At 38.0% G+C, this 26356-nt stretch overlaps 1 protein-coding gene across 4 annotated transcripts in view; it reads right to left on the bottom strand.

Annotated features, from left to right (window-relative positions):
- COL4A3 (collagen type IV alpha 3 chain) overlaps positions 1–26356 on the bottom strand; it is a 66434-nt gene that overhangs the window by 9696 nt on the left and 30382 nt on the right. For all 4 annotated transcript variants that reach the window (XM_054835734.1, XM_054835732.1, XM_054835733.1 and 1 more), the window contains 27 exons: positions 25270–25323; positions 24852–24893; positions 23115–23202; positions 21993–22028; positions 21492–21656; positions 20278–20370; positions 19443–19538; positions 19011–19081; positions 17574–17762; positions 16496–16664; positions 15519–15611; positions 14333–14437; positions 13350–13447; positions 11774–11924; positions 11532–11645; positions 10235–10402; positions 9051–9140; positions 8531–8665; positions 7708–7806; positions 6083–6172; positions 5556–5695; positions 4410–4536; positions 4061–4141; positions 3247–3345; positions 2204–2254; positions 1034–1219; positions 340–470 (listed from right to left, as the gene is read on the bottom strand). In XM_054835734.1, coding sequence (XP_054691709.1) covers positions 340–470; positions 1034–1219; positions 2204–2254; positions 3247–3345; positions 4061–4141; positions 4410–4536; positions 5556–5695; positions 6083–6172; positions 7708–7806; positions 8531–8665; positions 9051–9140; positions 10235–10402; positions 11532–11645; positions 11774–11924; positions 13350–13447; positions 14333–14437; positions 15519–15611; positions 16496–16664; positions 17574–17762; positions 19011–19081; positions 19443–19538; positions 20278–20370; positions 21492–21656; positions 21993–22028; positions 23115–23202; positions 24852–24893; positions 25270–25323 — 2961 coding nt within the window. The remainder of the gene's footprint in view (positions 1–339; positions 471–1033; positions 1220–2203; positions 2255–3246; positions 3346–4060; positions 4142–4409; positions 4537–5555; positions 5696–6082; positions 6173–7707; positions 7807–8530; positions 8666–9050; positions 9141–10234; positions 10403–11531; positions 11646–11773; positions 11925–13349; positions 13448–14332; positions 14438–15518; positions 15612–16495; positions 16665–17573; positions 17763–19010; positions 19082–19442; positions 19539–20277; positions 20371–21491; positions 21657–21992; positions 22029–23114; positions 23203–24851; positions 24894–25269; positions 25324–26356) is intronic.

Below are 26356 nucleotides of genomic sequence, written 5' to 3'. Positions count from 1 at the left end.
GAATATTTAAAGCATTATGTTCAAAGAATATGCTACAACTAGAATTATCTGCTCCATCTGTAAGCATGTTAGAAATAGTCGTATCATTTTTAACATTATTCTGTAATACAGAATGGCCAAGGAAATGACATGCCAGAAATTCACAATAATTTCTTTTTGGTCCACTTAAGTCCATGAAAACTGCTTTTCGTATCCATTTTAATATCTTCCTTCCATTACAAGGTTTTTTTGGGAGGATGTGGGGTTTTTGTTTTGGTTTAACTTATCCTGGGTGTTATTTTCATGGTAAGACCAAAATTAACAATAGAGTAAGAAACAAGCAATATTCCTTTCACTGACTTTTGGACCGGGAGGCCCAGTGTCACCAGCTGGGCCTGTTGGCCCTGGTATGCCATCTGCCCCTCTAACACCTTTGCTTCCTTTCATGCTGGGAGTGGGAAGACCAGGAGGCCCTGGAAAACCAGGAGCACCTGCACAGAAACATCAGAGTAAGTAAAGACTACTGCCAACAGCATTTCACATACATTACATACAATGCAGTACAGCATTCAACAACTCTGTAATGGTACTCATGTTTACCACCTCAGTGATTCTCAAGGAAATATACCCATTTTTTAAAAAATCAACTCATTTTTCCTAGCCTGCTAATTTAATCTGAGATCAGAGCTGAGCTCTTGCAGTACTCTATAGCACCACAGTTTTTTGAATATCCTCCAGTTGTAGTTATGCCTGTTATCTCAAGTCTTCTTTAAAGTTGAATCTCAGCTGCCCTAGAGACTGCATGGGAAGAAAGCAAAATAATGCAATCCAGTGGACTGCAAAGCTTAGCGTTATTTTAATTTACATCATACTGCATAGACCATCACGGTGTTTGCAATGGTAACATTGCATTAACTGGTAAAGAAACTACCTGTTTAATTATGAAGATCTCTTAGGGGAAGACCCCTTTCAACCTTGCGTTCTGGCCAGGCTGAATTCTGCTTTCAATTATCAGTATAACATTTCAGATAAATAAGAAGTTATAACAACACACCTGGTCTTCCATCTGCACCAGCAATACCTCTGTTCCCTTTTGGGCCAGTAATTGCCACGCCTGTTGCGCCTTGAAATCCAGGTAACCCCACTAAGCCAGGAGGTCCAACGGGTCCTTGATCACCCTGATGACCTTTCATACCTGCTGGCCCAGGAAAACCAGGCAGTCCCATGTTCCCTTTGATTCCTGCAAAGCGTAAGTATTACGTATGGGGAGAGCTGTCAAGATGGTAAGATGATGTGACTACACAGAATACGTGCATTTACTATACTGCAAAGGTGGAATTCAGCCTTTTAGTATGGAGAAATCCCCAAAGCCCCCTTGCTACTGTAACGCAAAATAGTTGTGAGAAGACAGGACTTACTGCAAGGTAGAGTACACACTGCTCTTTTTAAATTTTTTTTAAAAACTTCACTTCAGACATTGCTCATACAAAGGAGTAAGTTTGAGAGGAGGGTAGAAAGACCAGAGCAGAGAATATTTCTTGATGCATGAGTACAAGAAATGCTTCTTTGCACATCAGAAATGGCAAATGCTTTTAAACTAAATTCCAGCTAAAAGCATCAACATGAGAATAAAAAAAGAGACTACTTGAAAAGGGTATTCTTCTAAGGTTGATCTTAGGGTGCATGATCTGTATATGGAGGGTATGAAGAGAGAATTTTTTTTTTTTTAAAGTAAAGCCAATCAATGTGTTTCTACCAGTACTATAAATACAATGCAAAACAAAAAAATTGGGAAGTCCTCTCAATTGTTCATCAGTATAAAAAGAGAGATGAACAAAATTAAAATGCAATCACTGTAGCTTGCTTAGAGTATGCTTAGTATTCAGCACCACCATCTGCTTTCATTAGAACATACTCTGTTAATCAAATTATGTATCAAAATAAAATTTCAAAAGCTCTAGACTGTGTATATTGCCTTCACAGAACCAGAGAAGTTAGCTTCTTCATTTCCCCTTTTACAATAGTCTTAACTTGAGAAGCAAGAACTCTTGACATTTAATATATAGCACCAAATCATTGATCAAAAGCACAGAATCACTCTTGATTTCCTCTGACACTCTTAGTGCCATCTCAAGTACCCAAAAGCAGGAGGCGACTTAAAGATGAAGATGACCATTCTGGTACTTAAAAATTAAGCTTTTGCTTTCTGAAAAAGACAACTCACCTCTACGACCAGGAATACCTCGAAGGCCAGGGATTCCTCTCCCTGCTGCTCCTATAAAATATTAGGTCATGTTATACTCCAAGTCCTGAATAATTGTTAGAAAACATCATAGTTGTCTAATATTTCATAAATTTCTTCAGAATTCACTGAATCAAAATGTAGATTTTAGTTATATATAAAATACAATTTATTGGTTATTTCCATTTCTTCTATCCAGAAATAAAAATTAAATTTTTACGATTTTCTTTATAGTAGGAACTCAATCATATCATGATCAATCATATTTGAGGTACATTCTACAATAATAAGCTTTGTCTTTTTTCAGAGGAAAAAAAACACAGAAGAAAAATCTGCATTTAAGTTAGATACTAAGAAAAATAAAGGAAGAAATGTAAATACCTAAGCAGAAAATATGTTAACAGTGATTACTTCGAACTTCACATGAATGACCTACTAAATACTATGAATGCCTTCTCAGTATTCTCTTTATACTAATATGCAAATAAACATTTTCACTGTAAAATATGAAAACCCTTTCTGTCAGAATTCAGTGGAGGAGTAAATCTATCTGTGGACCTTGATGACATCAGGAGTGACATTTAAATGAAAGATTTTGCAACTCAAGGGCCAGGTCATGGAAACCTTCGCTATTTATACAAGTAAACATTGTGATTCCTTTTATCTTATTTCCACGTAAGAGAGGAGACTCCTTTAAAAGGATTTTGGTTCTTTTCATCTCTTTGAGATTAAACACATAACTGTTAACAGCAATACTTCGGCTCTTGCAGACATTAACATTTTTAGGGGAAGTTATGACAAATCACACGTATAAAAGAGCAGTGACATATGCATTTGAGTTGACAGCATGTACAACAATTCTATAGAAAAACCTGTGAATTATGTAAAAGTGAAAAACCATCTACTTATAAATTTATCTTTGGCTCCACAGAAGCTCCTTATTAATCCTTCCAAATAATCCTTGTCAGTATAACTAGGGAAAAAAACAATTGTAAAAAAGAATGAAAATATTTCACTGGCATTACCTGGCTCTCCCTTTACTCCTGGGGGACCAGGCATACCATCCTGTCCTTGAGTACCTTTTTCACCAACAAGCCCATTTTTTCCAGGGTCTCCAACAGGACCTGTGAATTATAACGGACCACAATATCATTCCTCTCCCTGGCTTTATTACAAATTCAAGGTTTCTCTAAACAGGGAGTAGATTCTGATCTTTGCTAACTCTGCTGATAAGTCAGTGCAAGTTCACTAAATTCTGCAAAACTACATCATCATAACTTTGATGAGGATCTCTGAATATAAGGGCACTCAATGCTCTTATTGAAGACAATGACTGGCACTCACTTTAATAAAGGCTGCATTGCATACCTCTCTGTTGCTGCATATTTACACACTCCCCTTACGTATTTTTGAATGGTTTGATCTTTTCTGTTGCTTTAACAAACAACTGCAACTCTGTCCCCTCTTTCCACTCTAATTCATTTTCTTCTCCTCCTCATCTAGCTACATCTTAATTTATTATTCTCTTTTAGGAGGTAGAACAAGCCTTTCTTACAATTGTGTGGAATCACACCTTGAGACCTCTGGATGGAGAAAAAAAAAAAAAAGGCAAAAAGCTTTACGATAGTGAAACAAAATTAAAACCTCTTGCCTCAGCTGAACTGGTAACAATGAAAAAAGGCTGTTAAAGACCTTAGCAGGAACCAGAGAACTAACATAAACAGAGACTGCAACTGCATCAGTTAAACTCTAAAAAGCTCAGAAGAACATCAATTGCCTCATTACAAAGAAAATAATAAACCGGGGGCAGTGACTTGGGAGAGATGGTATATACCATACCATGAGGGCCTGCAACACCCTGTTGTCCTGGGTGACCCTGCCGTCCTTTAACACCAATATGTCCAGGAGGTCCAGGCTTCCCTGTAAGAAGAGTGTGGGAGAAGAGAAAAGGCATCATCACTGGATCCAGACTCAGCCTGAGAACTTTGCTTCATTTCTGCTTCGGACAGCTGCGAAAGATCTCTAGATGACATAAGCTAGCCTGGCCACACTGACTACAAAGGAGCTGTTTAGGTTCACAGCAGTTGAACATAAACGTGCCACCTCACAGCCACCCTGTGTAGTTTATTGAGAAATTATCTTCTTCTAGAAGTGTGTCAACATCTCACCACTCCAAACCAAAACATACCTGGGACTCCTGCACCTCCAGTTTCCCCTCTGGTCCCATGTGGTCCTGGTACTCCTTTATGTCCTGGATGACCTTGGGATCCTTTTTCTCCTTTGCTGCCCAAAACTCCTGGGAGGCCTGGATCTCCCTGAGAAACAGCAGTTGCACACAAACAGGTAAGAATCACATTACATTAAATACATTACATTCCATGTTTGAACAATAGAAAAATCATACATCATTTTAAAGATTATGTAAGTGTAATCATGGTTCATTTGATTTTCATACAAAAAATCAAAGTAGACTAATATGAAATCTTCTTATAATACCACTGATCTTTTAGACATAGCTAAGAAAAATATTCATTATTTAATCTGTACAAACCAACTTCAGTCTCCAGATGTTTTCACCTGCGCCCAAATGTCCCTTCAATTTTATTCTAAGAGTTCCTCTTTTGATCCAAACTTACATTCCTTACAGGTCCATAATATGCAACTATACAAATTACTGAAATGCATATTTTTCCTTGAATTGCTACTGACTTTCATGACAGTAAATTCATTGCGGCCACCTAGCTGATACAGAAAATAAACAGATAATTTAGACAGATCCCAGGAGTTATAGTACAGTTTACAGTCTGAACCACGTATTTCAGATAATCTCTTATTAAAAAGACTCCCAGTTGTTCAATACCCAGAATATGTGGAGCAAAATTGTATCCAATTGACCTAACTTAAAAGATACTGTTTTTTTCTTAGCAATATATATTACTGAACATAATATATGTTGAGTAATAATATTACTAGACTGTCAAAAACCAACAGTACAATTTTAGATTACAAAACTCTCGAATTTGCTAAGATTATGTTTTTCTGTACTTTTTAATGTACAAATATTCCTACTGCTGACTTTTTAAGTGTAAGTCCTCGTTCTTAATGGATTAGCAACTTTTACAAAAACAAAGTTATTTCCAAGATATTCCATCTTTACAAATAAGAAATTCTTGCACCAAGCAAGAAATGAATTATAATGAACTCAAAAATTTCTCCTGAGTAATGACACAATAGGATCTTTGTATTTCTTATCATTAAAAAATCATCTACTTCTGCAAGCTCTCAAAGGCTCTGCTTACTGCCTAATATGACAATGTTTCCATTGCCTTTATACCTTTGGGCCAGGTTCCCCTGGAGGCCCAGGAGATGGGTACCCAGGATCTCCTCTGTCACCTGCAAAGCCACCATAGCCCGGTGGACCAGGGTCACCTGATGGTCCTGGAAAGCCTGGAGATCCTTTCTGTCCTTTTGGACCTGGAAAAATACAGATACTGATACCATTCTTACAAGGATCATAACTGCATACCACACCTCGTGTTTTGTGAACTACTATATGCACATATTCATTCTTCATTAAAGATAAAGTAATTTACACAGGCATGATTTTATTTCTAAAAACATTGAGAAGAGGTTCTTACATGTAACAATATATAAATTGAAGAAGTTATATTTCATTTAGAGAGAGGGAGAACTGCATTCTGCAAGTAAAGCAAATGCTGGAGTGGTAAGAAGCCTATAGTTACTGCAAAGAATAAATCCCAGTTTAAGTATTGTATAGTGTGCTTACAGTAACTGCTCAGATCTGTGCAAATGATGCTATACAGCTCTATGAATTTGTAACGAGAGTTGATAGAAAATGACCTGGAATTCCCATGTCCCCTTTATTCCCTGGTGCACCTGGGAGTCCTTGTCCTCCAGGAAACCCTGGAAGACCCATAAATCCTTTGACACCTGCAAGATGAAGAAATAAGTGTCATCTTCACATGTTTGCTTTGGACACTGGCTGGCTGGTAGAGCCGTCATGAATACAGAATCCTCTCCCGCACAACTAGTCATGGTACCTTATTTTATAGATCACCATGCAGCCAAAGGATAATTCTTCCTCTTGTCCCACACACAGATAAAATTATCATTATTATTGTCAGAAAGTCAAGGAGATAACGAGCATCTTATGTATCAACATTAAAATTAAGGTTTGTGACCACAGCACTTAGGGGCGGCAACTGAAATATACCTTTGCAAATTGTGATCAAGATCATGAATTTGTATTTACACACTGGATTCTCCTTTCATTGTCCCCCTGAGTTCCGTCTGTGGCCATGCCACAATCACATTATTACTTATCCATTATGCACTTCTCATCACTAGCATACTCAAGTGTTTTTTCTTATATGGCTTAGGCACTTTTCCCCCACTCACTTATCTTTAGCTTAATTTAGCTAAAGCAGCATTCAGTTTAATGACTGCAAGATCTAGTCCCATCTAGAATGTCCAGATGTTCAACTACCAGGGTACTAGGAATGCCTGAACATTCAGGAAGGTGAGGTCTTATTTTCTTCCATAAAAAGTTAGGGAGTAGGTGAGCATTTGCAATTTTTCCTGTGATGGCTACACTGCAGTGACTACAAAGGATGTTAATGACAGAATATAGCAGCAATGTTATAATGACATATAGCATGGATAACTGCCATCATGAGAAGAGCCACTTTGATTACAAGTTTAAAATTATTTCTAATTGTCACCATTTTTATGTATCTAATTATAGTGTCACATGGTTTTCTAGAAATAAGTTATTTCAAAAAATAATAAAAAAAGCATAAATAGAAGTAAAGCTGTTTTATTAGCATTAATTTGTAAAAACAGATGCATTGTCTCACACAAAGGTAAACATGTATCATTATGTATGATGTTATGGTAAAGGCAGAGCAAAACTTTGAGAAATGGCTTAGGTAGGATTATAATTTATGCAGGTTCTTTTTAAGTCTGTTTTTCACTAAAGTCTGGGTAACTTTCAAAATATAAGCCAAACATGCAGGCTTTGAAAGGGAAATAGCATCAATTCAAAATTAAAAAAAAAAGCTTCTGAAATATTTTTGTACACAGTTGTAATGTTCCTATTTTAGAATTTTTTTTTCATAATATTGGGAATTCAAACTTCTCTTTGTTTGCATAAATACCAATTTGTATTCATTGGCCTCATCAGCTTTTGGATTTTAAGTTATTCAGGATTTAATATTAATTTCTGTTTATTACCCCAAATAATGGTCTATATTTGGAAGGAAAACAAGATTCATTTGGTGGTAGCTGCTATGACTTTCAAATAGCAGCTTTTGAAATTGCTCAGTTTCAGAATTCTCAGAAAAGCTTCAGCGTTAATAGAGAGAATGTAGCGCTGCTGCGAAAGCCAAGTTTATGTGCTAGCATTGAGGTAATATTATTTCTACCCTCCATGTGATACAGTAATTTTCAATATATGTATTCCATACCTGGTAGACCAGGTATTCCTTCAGACCCATCAAGACCTGGGGAACCTTGCACACCGGTATCTCCTTTTTCTCCTTTTAGACCCATTCTTCCTTGAACTCCTAAAACAAAGTTTCATTTAAAAAAATATTATAAACTAACATCTTAGAATGTAAGTTTTACGTAAAATTTAAAGTTTTATAACTCTCAAAGCTAATGAAGCAGAAGTGGAACATAGGATTTTCACTCTGTGAATACACACAAGCAAGACACAAGCTCACAATTAATGCCTTCTGTATTTCTCATATGGAGACAAAAGGAATTTTCTGAAAGTTTCCATAGGAAAATGCCTACACAAAACGGCCAGACAGCACTAGTTAAGCATGTACAACTTATAAACAGAGAGTCTGTATTAATATTGCAAACAAAGGAGTTATTCTGACAGTGAAGTATTTCTTAACAGATTTAATTTGTTTGCAATCCAGCATCTAGTTGGTAAGCATGCCCATTTCTGTGCTCACAGGCTACTAAATGTGTAAAAATATGAATGGATAGCATATACATATATAAGCCTCCTAGTACTATTGACATATTATTACTGATTTAACATTACAGTAAGAATTTTTTAAGGAATATGGACTTGTTAAAATGGAAATAAATATTCAATGTAATATCTGACTGTCCCATAAATAAAAGGGCAGTTACAGTGTTCAGCAATAATTATTTCAAAGCCATGTGAATAGACTCAGTAGTAGAGTCAGTTTCTTCCATGTTTTAGAGTCCACTGGTACTGCAACATAAATGACAACCCTAACTGTTTTGAATGACAGAATGATGAATGCGTACCTTTTAAGCCTTGTTCTCCTTTATTTCCAATACTAACCAAGGTCTCAGATGGCCCAGGAAAACCTTTATCACCTGGTTCACCTTCTGCTCCAAGAAATCCTTTTCTTCCCTTTAGTCCTGGGAAGCCAGAAGAACCTGCAAGAAAATATAATGAAATTTTCTGAAGAAATCTTTTGAATAGATATAATAATGATATTTGGAACATGAATGGGATGGGAAAAAATAAGAGCAGAAAAGCTCTCTGCTCTTTATTTAGTAAATTGTCAGCCACTTTTACCAATACCAATTAAAAAAAAAAAAGGTGGTGATTCCAAGCTGCTAAAAAAAATAAAATAATGCTGTCATTCAGTCTGTACTGCACATATACAGAAGTCAAAGATTTACCAAGACTCAAAGAAATTCTGGTATGACATGTGTACTCAGGAGTGATAACATATATTGAGATGGATCACAAGACTACTTCAGCATGGAAGTTCCTGTATTCTAAGTAATAATGAAGGTAGATACTATGGCCACTTGCCTCTGATACCCGGGTTGCCTGGTATTCCAGTCATGCCAGGGGGTCCAGGAATTCCTAACACACCCATCATACCTGGCTCTCCCCTTGAGCCTGTGGAATTGAAGTAATAGGAACATATCTGTTAGTATTTCATCAGTGAAATATTACTTCGGAAAACTACACATATGCCTGTCATTTAAATGTTTAATTGTTCATTTTATTTTTTTCTCCATTTCTATAACATACTGTCAAAGGCAGTTTTCCAGTTTTTAAGCACATGAACAGCACTTACACACACAGTAACCCCCAAACCACCTAGATTAGTAGCTGCAACAGCTGCTATCAATGAATGAAATACCTGACAGTGAGGATAATGTATCTGATATCTCCACACAGGGATGGCAGACCTGTCATGGGATGTATGGGAAAGCCATTCCTTTCTGGCTCAGGAGCTGAAGGCCAGCTGGGACATGACAACTCCCCTCAAATGACATCAGAAGCCTAGGTTTGTGCAACTGAGTCAAACGCTACCTGTTTATCATTAGTTTTACAGGTTGCATAGATAAAAAGGTATGTACCATCTCCTTCCCACAGAATCACGGAAGATTTGATAGTAATGAAAAAATTCTTTGTTAGAGATAAGAAGCATTACATACCTGATTTCTTTTATTCTACAAATCAAATTTGAACACATTTCTGAAAAAAACCTATGGGGATTACCTACTTTACTTAAAGTTAGCTCTGGTTAAAGTGACAGAGTTTGATCTGACTCGACTCTGTCAGACTTAAGATCTGAACATGCTTTTTAAGAAAAAGAAGATAGAATTAACAAGTTATCTGTTTGTAAAGGGACGCTGAGTAGGCAACCACTAAACACTTTACACTCCCATTATGCTGGGGAGTTGCTTTGAATGTTAACTGTTCATGTCCTGCTGCAAGGATATTACTGTACAGAAAACAATGTAAGGTAGTTTTCTGTTCTCAGAAGACTGTTACAGAAAATTCAGTACTGTGTCATGACAGCTTCAAGATATCCTCGTCATTTAGGGAATGATGTTTTGTTTTCCATATAGATCTCAATGCTATATGAAAACTGTTGATGGAAAAATATTTCAGCTTCTTCAATTTGGAAAAGCATGACTGACACCTTTTTGCAGAGAGTGACTTAATTTCTATGTCAAAACAAGTATTTGGGAAATCCTTACCTGGCACACCAGAGATTCCTGGCCTTCCTGACTGTCCCTTGGGACCAGGTAATCCTGTATTTCCCTGAAGACCTATTAATCCAGGTTCCCCAGGATTTCCGTAGATTCCTGGGATACTCAAGCCAGGAGGACCTAGTTTTCCTTTTGAACCTTGTAAACCTCTTCCTCCTAAGAAAAAAAAATGCATGATATTGTAGTATGGTACATCCATCTGGAAAATAAACCTTCATCTCTATCTTGTCATCATGAGCATGAAACTCATCTTGAACTCTGCCTGTTGGCAGGCTAAACATTAGACCTGTAAGACAACACACACATTCAGGAAATCTCAGAAGAGTTGTGTGGGATTTTTTTTTTTGTTGTTTGCTTGGGGTTTTTTTGTGGGGGTTTTTTTTAAAGGAAAAAAAGCGTGAGTAGACAATTCTGTTCTTTCTCAGAAAAACTCAAACATGAAAACCCCACCAATTCTGTATTAATTCTCAAAAACCCCCCCCAAAACCACCCAAACCAGAACAACAACAAAAAAAACCAAACCAAAAAAACACCAAAAAGCTTTTGAGACCCTAAACTGATTTTCTATCTAGCTGAGCTCCTCCTCTGTTTTGTTTCTTTATTAACTGCATTGCAGCAAGGAATGTAAATTCAGCCCCATATAGGAGACATGATTGAAATATCTTTTTCCTGCAGAATTTGGGCCAGTTTGTGATTATTCTTTATACTGCACAATGGAATCTGAATCTTAATCCATCTTAATCATTGCATGCATTTCCCCCATCTGCAGAAAGTGCATCTTTTAAATGAGCTCTCATTTTCTCACATACTATCCTATAACCAATATCCAGAATATCAGTTCCCTTAGGCCATTGGAAGGCACAAGTCTGGAGAAAAGGAGGCTGAGGGGAGACCTTATTGCTCTACAACTACCTGAAAGGAGGTTGTAGCCAGGTGGGTGTCGGTCTCTTCTCCCAAGTAGCAAGTGACTGGACAAGAAGAAATGGCCTCAAGTTGTGCCAGGGGAGGTTTAGATCAGATATTAAGAAAAATTTCTTCACCAAAAAGGTTGTCAGGTATTGGAACAGGCTTCCCAGGGAAGTGGTTGAGTTACCATCCCTGGAGGTATTTAAAACACGTGTAGATGTGGTCCTTCGGTACATGGTTTAGTGGTAGACTTGGGAGTGCTAAGTTAATAGTTGGACTTGACGATCTTAAAGTTATTTTCCAACCAAAATGATTCTATGATTTTATGAAAATCATGACCTACCCAGCCAAATGGCACATTTGATTCAGAAGGTCCTACCTGGTGGGCCTGTAGCTCCCTGGCCACCTGGCAAACCTGGCAGGCCAATAAGACATTCAGCAGGTTTCCCTGGAAAACCTGGATCTCCAGGAACTCCAGGTGAGCCACGATCTCCTATAAGAAAGGAGATTGGATTCACAATGATTTAAGAAGTTTCAGGCTTTGAGTGAGCATTGTTTGACTTGGCTTCTCTTTCCTTAAAATAACTTGCTGTGCTCCTTGAGCTTGTTCGACAACAGTACCTCTTATGCCATCATCACCATCATGTCCAGCACGCCCTGGTAGGCCGGGAACTCCTGGAAATCCAGTATCACCTTTTGAGCCAGGAATGCCATGACCTCCTGGTAAACCCAGTCTCCCTGGATCTCCAGGAATAACCATGCCTGGGTCACCCTGCAACACAGAGAGAGATGCAAACAATCCATGTGTACTATGTTTAGCACATTTGCCAAAATATTTTCTCCACTGTGTGATCAATTAACTTCTTTTATTAGTGTAATTTTCTCCATTCCCTGGGGACCTTTCACATTATAACTCTTAATGGCCCCAATTCAGCAGATCGCTGGATGTTCCTTATTGACCAGCTGCAGGTTCCACACCAGAGGAGTAATTAGTCTAGACAGCTTTTGAATTGTCTCCTAACTAAGAGATTACTACTGAGCAATGCGCATCATTTCCCTCCATTTGGCCTTTACTGCCGTGTGATGCTGGCTGTAGCTGTGAAAAGCTTTGGACCTGTACCTGAAAATTTGGTTGAAGTTTGTGCAAATACAACTTTTCCTTTATTTTATATGATAGTCATATTTTTATCAAAATATTTATTTAAATAATCAAGGTCTAATTATTTAAATAATCAGATATGTCTCAGAATACTCAAAGTCAGTTATTGGGGTTTTTTACATCACTCTTCTGAACATTGCTTTCCATGAAGACTAGTTTTATCACAAATGTCCCAAGTCTATTCCCAGAAAGGAAAGCTTGAATTGTTTTGTGGGTTTTTTCGGCTGACTGAACTGCTGGTTATTTTGAGTATTAGCTTTGAGTACCAGCAAATCAACATGTTCATAAAGCAGGTCAGCAGAGCTGAGTTTACACCAGTCACTGATGATATACTTGGACCAAAAAGGCCACTCCACATCCAGCTGTTCTGTAGCAGCAAACACAGATTAAATAATAATTTAAAAAAAATAATCCACAACTCCAAACCCCACACTTTGTCATGTCAAAAAACACACAAAAGAATGACATATGAGCACACAAAAAAAGAAAAGTCACTTTTTCAAAACATTTAAGTATTATCTTGTTCTAATTTGAATCCTGTTTACAGAGTAGTCAAGAATCCTACATTTACAAATGCCATTATTAGATTAGCTTCTGTTAATCAGCAAGAATGGCTGCAGTATTACCTCCAACCTACTTTATGCTTCCATTCAACAGAGCACTTGCTTAAATTAAATGAATACTTACCTGCCACTGACCTCCATCAAATATGTGCTTAATTGCAATTTCTAAATAGCTGTATTCTGGGAAGCTGTGGCCTTAATTTTGTTGCTGTAAGCAGTGCAATATCCTCCTTGTGCTCTGAAAACTGAAGTACTAAAACATCCCAAATACTTGGAGTTCTGGAATCTTGTATCTGAATTTAAAACTTTGGCTTGAGCCCCTTTGTATATAAACAATTTAATTTCATAGTTTGTGCATCACTGGTCAGGAAATATAGGAACTCTTATATTCCTTACACTTCTTAATTTATTTGCTCAGTACCACATTTAATGAATGGGGCCTATGGAAAAGTTTGTGCTGTATTTCTAACCACACCTTTTCTCCTGGTTGTCCTAGGTTTCCAGCTCGGCCTGGATCTCCAGTCTTTCCTTCACAACCTGGTGACCCTCTGCCTCCTGCAAGTCCTTTATCTCCTGTAAAAGGAATTAAATGGCAGTACACATGCTATGGTTATCACTATATTTTACAAGTGGGTATTTGTATGGATGCAGTTATGAGCCTCTGACACTAAAGTAGCTTACATGAGCTGAAGACAGCATCTTGATTTCAGAGCTGATGTGACAGACTGCATCTTGTTCTTTACATATGCACTCAATGTTGACTGTAACACTGCTTGGTTACTTGCTTCAAATTAGTTATTTAACATGGGATTTTTTTTTTTTTTTAAAGTGAAGCTATTCTGATATCAGTTCCTTACTGTTTTTTTTAACAAGCAGCTTGGTAGCAGTTTTAGTATCAGAGCTTGCTTCTCCCCCTCCCTGCAATGGGATTATGAGAATTTCTTAACATTTCTAGTGTCCAAAGGGGGGTATGACCCTGCATGAGAAAAGGCCAAATTTGCAGTACTCAAAATGCTATTACCTGCACATTAGAGCAGGTATTGCATTGTACGTAACCAAAGTTGATTAAAAATAAAGTACTGACACCTATACAGCTCCGTTTCTGTAACTCATATCCAGGTAAAGAGAATCCATCTGAAGTAAGCGTGGCATTCAGATGAGCTGCACCTGTTTGGACACTATTCCAGGAAGCACCAGTGTCTTAAAATATTTTCCTACTACCAACTTTGATAGTTGATTCTCTGAAATTCTTCAAAATAATTCAAACTTGCAATTTATAAGCTTGAAGGCAGTAAATTACAAGAATGCTAAAAACACTTGCCTGCCTGACTAACATTCATTCATTTGCTTTTTTTAACTTGTTGATTGTTTTTAATGTGGGAAAAAAAAATAGTAGGTTGTTTTTTGTTTGGGTTTTTATTTGTTTGGTTGGTTTAGAACACAAAAAAAGTATTTTACCTTTTGGACCTGGGTTTCCAGGAAACCCAAGCCCTGGAAAGCCTGTGTCACCTGTTGGCCCTGGATCTCCTGAATCACCTGGCTGACCTCTTGCTCCAACCCTACCTGTACAAAGAAAATAAGTAAACTTATCACAGAACATCAACTTGTAGGATTAGGCTTTTTATAGTTTATTATTAAGACACCACTGTAGATTATGTTAGAACTTAGACGCTATTTGTCCTCCACAGCAGGTTTTCACAGTTAAAACGCTAATTGTATTTGCAGTATCAAAGCTGGCATCAGTTTATGACTTTAAGTTTTTATGCAATCTACCCTAATTCCAGAGTTCTAGGAACAACTATGTGCAGATACAAATCTTCCACTTGTTGAGAAGATAAATGCACAATATAAGGGGTGAGGCTTGGAACAGAAGCAACTACAAGAACAGAAGCTACCATAAAGCTGCCAAGAAACTTTCCTATGCTATTTAGGGCAGCTTTAAAGACTATTGTTCTACAAAACCAAAGCAAAAGATGCCTTACAGTTAGCCTGAATGTCAATGTCCTTTAGTGCATTCAAAAATTCTGCAAAATTTAAAACACCAGCAAGCAAAAAAAATCACGCCTAGAACCCAAACCCAAAACCCACTCAAAAAAGGAAACTCAGGTTCTGAATATCTTAGAACAATGGTTAGTAACAGTCATGTCAAAAAGGATCTGGGAAACTTAGTAATACTGTTACTTTTTTGACTGTCCACCTGCGAAAGCACGAGAAGGGCCAAGGGCTTCAGGAAGATTAAGAATGCTTTAACCTAATTTTGTTCCTTCTGCTTTGAAAGTTGCAACAATCTCAGCATAATTTAGGATACTCTTTTCTCAAAATTATGCCAGAGGTGCCAAAGGTGCAGCATATGCACCAGATGTTTCTTGTTCTTGGAGGAACCATGTAACAGCATAGGACTGCTTGGAATCTCTGCCATACTGCACATCATGGACATGGCCCTGTGTGCCCTTCCTATTCACATCCGCTTCCCCTACTTTTCTTGGAAGGGAATGTTACAGCTAATTCCATAGTTTCTGTACCACAGAAATTGTTTTTATAGTCATTTCAAAGTAACTCAACAGTTTTACCTAGCCAGAGTAGGGAGAGAAATCCCAATCAAATTTTCTCTGATTTTTACTGTACTTAGTGCAGATGTACTCACCGGGCACTCCTGGGGGTCCAGGTAAACCATCTGGTCCTTGAGGTCCTGGCAGTGCAGGCAATGGAGTTATCCTACTGGTTTCTCCTTTCAGACCTTCAGCAAACACATAATCAAAGATTACAAAGGCTTATAGTTTGGCAATATGTAATCTTAAGCTTTTAAAAGTATTAGTGATCAATCTACTTGGTTAAAAATGCAGTCTTCTACAGTTTCCGTATTTCAGACTTCGAAAAGCCTTCAGATCCTGGCTTCATAAAGCAAAATAGTTTTATTGACACCAAGCCCACCTGCAGCCTTCCTTTCACCCCTCCTGCAGTCTAGTGCAGACCCAGAAAAGGAAGCACAAAGTCAGCAGGAAAATGTTGTAATTGAGAAATGCTTAATCTGCAACTCAATTTCATAAAGATTTAATGGGTATTCTCTTTAAGAAACCTTGACTTTATCTGCCATCCAATTTGAGTTCTTCCAGATTACGCTTTCCTATAAATACATACATTGGTATGCTTTCAGCACTCAAAAATTAAGTCCTTCATATTTTCCCCTGATGACTTAGCTCACACTAACAATAATGACTGGATACATATTTAAAGACTTTTTTTTTTTTCACGATGAGGACAGTCAGGCACCACAAAAGGTTGCCCAGAGGTGATGTGCTGTCTTTGTCCTTGGAGGTTTTCAAGGCCCAACTGGATAATGCCCTGCGTAGCTTGGTCTGATCTCACAGCTGACCCTGCTCGGAGCAGAAGCTTGGACTAAAGTCCTTATAGGGTCCCTTCCAAACTCAATTATCTTATGACCCTAAGACTTTTGCTATTATCTCCAGTGGGACCAAAGTTGGAACGACGCTGTGGAAATCTCGTCCCAAGAAAAACTTCCTATGTTTCATAAATTATGTCTTTGGCTTCAATCTATCTCTGCTATTTCAATCAAGTGCTCTTTAACATAGGTATAACATGGTAAAATACGAAGTTACAAACCAGCTTCTCCAGGTAATCCAGGTGGACCAGGTATTCCTTTAGAGCCTTTGAAACCTCTTATTCCTTGTGGTCCATATCCTGGCAGTCCAGGAAGCCCCATCTCTCCAGGAAGACCAAGACTGCCAGGCAATCCAGGTAGTCCTCTATCTCCTTTTGAACCAGCCAATCCCTATTAATGAGATTATACCAAGCATTACCTGCTGTCCACATCAGCTTTTATAACAAAATGCCTGATTCTCTGTCTGACTATAATCATGCATTACTTCAGTAACAGTAGTAACCCTGCTAATTTAAGAGGAATTTTTCGTCTGTTTTACTTGTAATTAAAAGAATATAGATTTTAATATCAATGGTTTATAAATAGAGGACTACTAAGAGAGAAAATGGTACAAATAAATACAACAGCTTGATTTTTCAATCGCTGTGGCATTACTGAACACTTTTTTTAAAACAGGTCTGGTAAAAAAATCCAAACCCCCTCAGCTCTGATCTCCTTGAATACTGCAGAATCAGGTTTAGAGATCGTTATATCTGAATCACTTCAACAGTTTCTCAGCCAACACAACACAACAATAATTTTTACTTTTTGTTTCTGCTGACAAGAGCTCTGCCTTAATGATTCTAGTTTTATGGTCAGTCCTCCCAGCTTTTGTGGTTTCTCTCAGCCCTGACTGAATAACTCCTGAAGACTGAACAGGAATTATTTGAATTATTATTTCCTTTTAAGCATTATAAGTAGTCAGGAAAACTGTCTTTTTTTAAACTCTTATTCATCATAGGAATCCAAGATAATGCTCCAATATAAATATCCAAACTAGCACCACAATAGACTGCTGAGGTTTTTCAGCAACGTATCTGCACTAGCCTCATCTCTCTCTGGTATTAGCTAAGAATATTTACTCTCATTCTTTCACGCATATTGGTTACGTATATCGGTCGCTATAGTTGAGCACAGTACCCCTAAGTCAGGTAGAGGATATTCAGTTAAATATCTGAATAGATAGACTGTTGTACAAGATATAAATACTGACTTAGGTTTTCATGAATTCCATATTAATTGCAAACAGTGCATACCCACCTCTTCACCTTTAGAACCCTTGAATCCTTTAGAGCCAGGTCTTCCCAGAAATCCACTTGAGCCTTTTCTTCCTTTGTCTCCCCTGGCCCCTGGATCTCCTCGCTCACCTTTTGGCCCTTCTGGATAAACATATCCTGGCTCACCTTTTGATCCTTTATGTCCTTGATCTCCTCTAAAACCTGGTGACCCCTGGAACAAAGCAATCAAAAGAATTTCAGCGCTAGATATATGTCTACTGTTTTCAAGCTTGCTTTTTTTTTTTTTAAATTAAATACCTGAGAGTGGTTCTCTTTATTCTCATCTTTATTCACTGTAATGGCACACTTCAATGAACAGTTTTTTGGGGAGGTTTTTTGGGGTTTTTTTTTCCCCCTGCCTTTTACTCCTTTTGGCCCCAACTATTAGTTCATTTATACTACTATAAGCAGGCATAACACAGGATCATTTAATGGATCAGACTGTTAGGTACCTGGCTGTGCTCTGGTGGCACAAAAAGACAGACAAGAAAATACCTTGAAATTTAATTAGAGATTTCTCTGTTAACATGGGAATATTTCCCCAGGGAGACAATAACTGCCACAGTTGGCTCTGTTCATACTTAACTGCTCCTCTCCATTCTTTGCCCTCAAGGTACAAAATGGGTACTCCATCTCAGCCAAAGCCAGTATAAGCTGAAAACACACTGGGCTCTAGTGACCTTGGGCTCATGAATTCTCGGGGGCCTTCTGGAAAAGCCTGTTAGCAGACTCTCACTGCATCTGTATGGCAACCACCACAGTGAATACTTGTGCATGACTTTTTTTATTGGACAGCACCGACTGTAATTTCCCATAAATAATTACTACTGTAGGCACAAGTTAGAACAGCCAAGTGGTATGTCTGTGGCAGCAGGTGTCAGCCTTCCCTCTTCATAATGTTTCCCAAGAGGGAATGTCCTTTGCACACCTGAAGAGGGTATTATGAGAAGCAAGTTTCTCTGCACAGCTGGGGCTTTAGCAAGTCCTGAGTACACTAGAAATGAAAAGTAAGAAGTCTGACAAAGACCACAGCACACAAAACTTTATATATGCTTTACAGCCACTGCCATGATTATAGAATTATGTAGATGAACAGAAATTAACTATAAACTATCCATACCAGGCAGAAGAAGCAGTCTATCCACCATGAAATACAACACAGGTTAATCACACAGGTATTTACCTGCCTCACTGCCTGGGCTGAACTTCTTGCTGCACTGAGCAAAAGAGGCTCATGTAAAGCTAGGTCAGCCATACATTACAGTCTCTACCTAGGCCTCCCATGCAGACACATTCATTACTACAGAAAGAAAACTGTTGAGAACACCTAGTATGACACTGCATGTAAAACCAGCCATGAGGTTTCTCTGAAATAATTCTCCTGGGATCTGAAAAATAATCTGAAAAAACAAAGTCTTACTTGAGCTCCTGGAAACCCCGGTGCTCCTGGAGAACCTGGAGAACCTTTTGGACCTGTTGTTCCTTCTCTACCTGCGGAAGAAGCAGCGTATTTTGCAAAGAACAATGAAAACAAGGACATGGATTTTGACAAGCTCTGATAATCACACCCAGCATCGAATGCTTCTGCTTGTTACAGTGACTGCATCATCATAGACTGACCCAACTTCAGGCTGCACCTAAACCTATTAGCATTACTAGCACTCTGACTTCACCTCTTTAGGGCCTGTGCTCATACCAGCAGATGGAGCTGCATTAGGCTTTCACGCCCATCGCAACCTCAGGGCTAGTTCAAGGACTGCATGCTGCAGACATGCCCATACCTGATTCTCATGCTAAAAGCATAATCACTGGCATTTTTTACTATCCCGTTAGAAACACCAAGATAATTTACCAGGCATGCCATCCTGGCCATGTGGCCCAGGAGGACCAGGAAGACCAGGTGTTCCTGGAATATAGCTGCAGTCAGTACACACGCAAGCTTCATCGCCTAGAATGAAAACAATTCATTAGTTGTTCCACAGCAAGTCATTCCCAAACTTAACAAATGTGTTGCATAGTTTCTTACAGAGGATGGCTAAGACTTTTTGGCTACAGCGATAGGAACATGGCCTTAATTTTGTTGGAGGATCACTTCCAACACAGTACAAAATTAGCTGTCATCAGACAGTGAATCAACTACGTTTAATTGAAAATGTGGGAACATTCAGTTTTAAATCTCTAAGTCCAGTTTTATTAGTGACTATATCCAAATGGCTTACTGATAAGCCAAATTCTCTCAAAAGAAGAAAGGGACATAGGCTTAAGACTAACATGGCTCCTTAACTGCCTAGGTGACTTTAATGACTGGCAAGCAGCAAAGAGGTTCAGCAGCTCCTGTGGTGATATTTCCAGAAGGAACCTTCTCTCAGAGAACAACTGTTAGTGTTGAACATAGCAATGGGAGACTACAAAAACCCTATCAAACCTGTAATAACTGTCCCAGTGAAGACCTACACCCTGGCTGCAGTGCTGCACAACTGGTATGTAGCACTAGCACACGTACTGCTTTTTCAGCTGCTGTTTACTGTCAGGGGAGGAAGACAACTTGCTATCCCTACTGAATTTTCTTATATCTCTAAACTCATCAAATGGCTTAAGAGGTAAATTAAATTCAAAATTTCATGACGATCCAGGAACATTACCAGATTGTACCATCTACTTCTGAGTGACAGTTTTCTGAAACTGACCTTTCATGCCAGTATCTCCTGGAGGTCCCGGAGGTCCTGTACACCCTGGCTCTCCAGGAAGTCCTGGTGGGCCTGTTCTAAATGTTATTCTACCTGTTAATGAAATGAGCACGGCACCATTACATCAGCAGATTATTCAGACAATTTTCTATTTGTTAAGAGAGAAAAAAGTTCCAGGGATGAGCTGGAGACAATATTCTGATCCTCATGGATCCCTTCTAACTTGAGATATTCTATGATTCATTTAAAAGAGAGAACTACCTGGGCAAATCCAAAACACTTGTAACTGGAAATACTTGAGTATAAATATGGTAATGCCAGAGTAAATCTCAGTAGACGGTTGGATCCATCTGTCTAGCCTTTAAAAAGCTTAGTACCTTCTGGGGAAAGTATTTTCATTTTATTTGAATCAACAGAAACATAATCCTTTATTTTACCAGGAATGGAAAGGAAACCTTTCTTTTCATCCCAAATTATTAATGCTGCTCATTTATCTTTGAAACAATTATTCTGGTGTATTTACTATTACTTTGGAAAAACAGAACATGCATCAAGCTCTTCCTAAGGTAATATATTTGGGGGATAGATAAGTTTTTCAAAGAGAAAGAAAAGAGAAGCACTACATTGGTATTGGTTCAGAAAAACTTGTTTTGGCCATATTGCATATAAAAGAAACATGATGCTCTTGGTACTTCTAGTTGAAGAGGTATTCCTAGTTAATACATTTTCTAGAAGTTTTATAAACTACTACTGCTTTATTTTCATCCTGCCAGAACGTCAAACCTGCTCTAAGGCCCACTAAGACCTCTGGAGACATGCAGGTGATTTCTCTAGCTTTCAAATCAGCCTCTTCTTAATTTAGTTTTACAGATTTACTACAACTTTTGGAAGAATTAATTTTAAAAACAGACTTTCTCTCACTAGTCTTTCCTGGTTTTATGTAGCAGATTTTTATAGTCACATTTATACAAAAAGGTGAGAAGTCTTTATACTGGGAAGTCATTGTATCTTCTACACAGAAACTCATTAGCAATGGAGCACAGACCTTTGCTTCATGAATATCCTAAAACAAAATTTCCAAAGAGAAATTCTATTCAACCATATTGCTCAAAATACACTCTATAAGTAACGTATTTATATAATCTTACACATTAGATATTGAGATGACTCTGGATTTGTTCTTGTTAATTATATATGCAATACTAAAACATCACCTGGTTCTCCTGGAGGGCCTGGTAATCCAACAGAACCAGGTCTGCCAGCAATACCAGGTAGTCCTGGAGGGCCTACAATACACACGCCAGTTTGTCCTTTCTCTCCTTTTGTTCCTTTTGGCCCAGGAAATCCTGGGGGACCTCTCAGACCAGGTCTTGACACACCTAACCAAAGAGGAAAAAATTAAGTTAAAGAAGAAATGGTATTTCAAAGCAAAGTAAGTACTCAATAGGATGAGTGAGAGACAAACATATTGAGTTCATCCCACTCATTTTCATCTTGCTATATATAAATAATCACAATGACCATGTGAAGACATTTTAAAATGATCTTTAACCTCTCTTGAAATACTTGGCCCATCAAAGCTTTTGGGTGACAATTTTTTACCACTTAGAGATATGTCTGAAATAATCTGAAGTTAAGATTGCACAAAGCTAATTCAGTATAATGGGCAGGAAGAATAATGAATTTTATTGTTGGTACTGGACCATTACACATACCTGGTCTACCAGCATCTCCAGGAGGACCCTGTGGCCCTGCAAAAGCAACGTATTTAGAACTTGAGTTAAACCACTGTAAACTCTGCAAAGTCACTACTCATTAATACTCACTGCAAACTCTGGGCTTTTCCATTTTATGCTTATTTTATCTTTTAAGAATTTGATTTTGCCTGAGTATGCACGTACTATTCATGCAACTGTTGCATACTGACAATTTTCACTGAAATCTGGCAAGATATGGATGTTTACAACAGGTAGGAATAGGATCCACCACATTTATCTCAGGTAGGGTTGCACTCAATTACTTGAGAATGACTTACAGGCCTGCAAACTTGCTTCTTTTTTCCACTATTGCTCTAGTAAATATACCACCTCTTAACAATGCACTAATATTTTGCAAGGCTCAACTTTCCTGTTGCCAGCCCTTGGAAGTATGTAAGTAGATTTGTAACAATAAAGAGTATTCACTGAATGCATCATAATCACTTGGATACATAAATATTTGTAAAACTAGAACATCAGAAGACAAGGACTCGCTGGATGAGTATGAGATATACCCTACAAGATGCTGCCTCAGAGTTCAGCCCACAAATTGTTATATTGTGAGACAGCCTAAATAATAAATCAGTACGTTTCAATTTTACAGCATGGCCAAAATAAACAAAATAAACACTTGCATATCTTTATTGTTTTGGAATGATAGGCAATAAAAATGGCATAAGACAAACTATGAAAGCTACCCAAAAAAAAACCCCAAACCCAAGATAAAAAAGTGCATGACCTTTAACAGGAGACATACAGCCCTGATCGTATGTTTATGGCATACACAAACAATGTGCTGATGCAGTAGTCCACTAAGGTCATGAGACAGGATGTCAGTGATCTTAGGTGCGCAACTCAGTTATCTGCAGAAGCACGCCAGCTTCATTCTTTTTAAGAGGAAATATGGCCATAAATCAAAGTCTCAGGATACATTTCGATTCTGCAATTTGATGGAACTAACTTCTATATACTCTTCTAAAGGCAGAAGTAGGTTGCTGAATGCTCAAAAACCTAGCCTGCAACAAGCCGTTTGAGTGGGAAGCTCTTGCTGAAAGATTCTAGTTTTCACGTCCCACTCACCAGGCATGCCACGTTGACCTTTTGGTCCTGGAGGTCCGGGGGGTCCTTCATCTCCTTTTTCACCAATCACATTATCATAATACTCTGTCTTAAGAGAAAGATGGCAAGAAGAGAAAGAATAGTGAGAATGAAGGGAGAAGCACAGTGCCTCATATTGAACATTTGGTTAGAACAACGTTATGATCTCATTCATAATTTTGATGCTGTGACACCATGAGACCTTTCTATTCACACATTAATTCCAAGCAGCCAGAAATAAAAATCACAACTGTTATACACAGATAATGCCAAGAGACCTGTACAAATAAACGGGGCTGGGATTTCAGTTCAATTCATAGAACCATAGAATGGTTTGGGTTGGAAGGGACCTTAAAGATCATCTAGTTCCAACCCCCCTGCTGCGGGCAGGGACACCCTCCACTACAGCAGGTTGCCCAAAGCCCCAACCAACCTTGCCTTGAACACTTCCAGGGATGGGGCATCCACAGCTTCTCCGGGCAACCTGTTCCAGTGCCTCACCACCCTTGCAGTGAAGAATTTCTTCCTAAGATCTAATTTAAATCTCCCCTCCTTCAGCTAAAAGCCATTCCCCCTTGTCCTTTCACTACCTGCCCTTGTAAATAATCCCTCTCCAGCTTTCAGTTCAACTCCCAGAGAACTCCTCTGCCTGCAGATGCAATTATACAGGCAAGGTATAAAATGGAGACCCAATCACAAATATTATGGTAACATGAAATAGAAAATATTCTTGAAAGAAACCTCTAGGCATCACTATTTCATTGGTTCAAAGCAGTATGAGCTCTATCTACACTACTATTTTAAATAATCATACATGAACCCAGACAAAAAAATCAACTACTTAAATCACATGTGCATTAAAAAGTCATTCCTATAAAAATTAATACTTAATTTATTAAAGTTTCATATTATGATGTTTCAAAGTTTCGACAAATGACAGGCAAAATAAAAATGCAGTTTGCTGTAACTCTTTTTTTTTTATAAGTTTTTGCTCTTTTCTGGATTATTTTGCATGGGCACCATTACAGGGAAATCAGTATTATAATAACTATTGTGCCTTGATATATAAACATCACACTGAAATTTAAATGCACTAATTTTAAAAAGGAATAAAAAACTGCCTAAAATTAAAATTCAAAATTTTTACTTTTCTTCTACTGAATTTTTGAAAAATCAGTGTTTTTTTAGTACTCTGTCAATATCACAAATGATTTAGCTTTTTACAGTTATTTCTTTTGAACAATTTGGGCAGAAGGTTTCCATTAGATTTGCATGGAGCCTTTAAGAAAGCCACTAGCAAGACAGCATAACTAGACAGAGAAATTGTACTCATAGCATTTCCTGCTTTCTTTAAAAAGTCTTCAAAGATTAAAGATAAAATCTTTAAAGATTTTAAAATTAACACCAACTGTTCTGACACTGATTAGAGATTGGTTTAAAAATTAACTCCTGTGAATTTTTGTAACTGTTCTGTGACTGTCCAATCTCCTGCCAAAATTGCTGCAACGGAGTGAGGTCTAACCAGGCCCTGATCATGCATCCACCTCTACATGAAGGAATATGCCATCTCTGTGATACTTCCAGCAGCATCAGTATTTTGAGAAAGCCATGCCTTGATTAGAGCAGCACTGGACATTCATTATTGCCTCATAGTCAGTTTGGCTTATTCTTATTCTAATGGTTTAGAAAAATGATATAAAGAAGATAATTTACACTTACTTGACCACAAGCTCCAGGTGGACCAGCATTCCCTTTAATGCCCTTCATCAGACGACAAAAATGGGTTTATTAAAAACAATATACAACATGACATTTGGTAACCACTGTTACTTCAGTACATTGCTCATTAAAGAAGAACTTCTGCTCCTGACCTCTTTACCACCCCCACCTCTGTTCCTTACACAACTATTCAGCCACATACACCAAAACCTACAGGAACACATCAGCAGGCATAGATGGACACCAGTTCAAATACATGATCTATTTCAGCTGATCCATTCCCTATTCCATGCTATAGTTACTTGTCATCTTTTAGGTAAAATAAAACATATTGCATACAGAGTGAATAATAAAATGATATAATAACCCCAAAATATGCCTTATCCTCATAAGCAACAACAAAACCATTAGACAATACCTTAGCTCCTTGCCGGCCAGCCAGTCCCGGTTTGCCTTGTTCACCCTTTTGTCCCTGCAGGTGACAGTACACAATTTTATGAGGATTTATCTCTTAGCACTGTCATCAGTAAGATGTAAAATTGAAAGCTTTAATCTTTCATGGTAATGGCAAGGTGAATGTGACTTGCTTGGGGGAAGAAATCTCGGGGAAAGACTCCATTTGAGGCACGGTTCCATGTCTGTGGTAAATACCACAGGTCCCTCATCCAAACCTGCCTTTATAATGGCACACTTCACCAATCCCAAGGAGGAGCCACTTGGGATAGCACAAGCGTAGGAAGCCCCAGTTTGTTCTCCCTCTGCAAACTACTGTTGCTGAAAGGCGAGAAACTGAACACAATGTGAGACTCTCACATGCAGCAACTCCCTTTCCCAGGACTTGGTCAGTCTGTGTGATGGTGCTGATCTGAAGAGGTGTCAGCAGGACCAGGAGGAAAACAGTGCAGACTGCTGCTAAGGCATTCTGCAAGCATATATGTGCAAGGAAAAGGGACTTCTCAGAGGCTTATGTAGTTGAAGGCACTGCTAGTTAGTAAAGTTCAAATGGGATCAGAGCAATGACATGTCCTTGTCATGACAGAAAGTTTTCTTTCTGTCAGCTGGGGCACTAGAGCTTTGCGGTCTGTCATTCCATGTTCTTTGTCAGACTGGAATGTGTTTAGACTGTCTGCAAAGGTTGTTTTGGCATGATGATATTTTAGTAAGACATATGTGAAATGGGCTATTCTCACAATAAGAATTTTGATAAGATATTTGTAAGGTCACTGTGACCGTAATGATAATGTTAAAGTGTAAGTGAAATACAGAATTGGTAATTAACCAGTTGAATACAGTATTAAAAACACATTTGAACAACTTTAGCTTTTAAATTAGTACACAAACAAGATCATTTTGGTTATAAAATGGCATATTTTAAGAATTATATGATGACAAGATGACAATTTTAATATCTGTCAGTCATCTTGTTTCAGTCCATGGCAGCTGCAACCTTGACAATAACTTTTCTTTGTAAAAGGATGTCTTTGATTCTAGTGATTAAAAATATT

This window comes from Grus americana, chromosome 9 (assembly GCF_028858705.1).
Source record: "Grus americana isolate bGruAme1 chromosome 9, bGruAme1.mat, whole genome shotgun sequence".
Lineage (NCBI taxonomy): Eukaryota > Metazoa > Chordata > Aves > Gruiformes > Gruidae > Grus > Grus americana.
The sequence above is the reverse complement of the archived record's forward strand: the minus strand, read 5'-3'. Positions and strand labels throughout refer to the sequence as shown.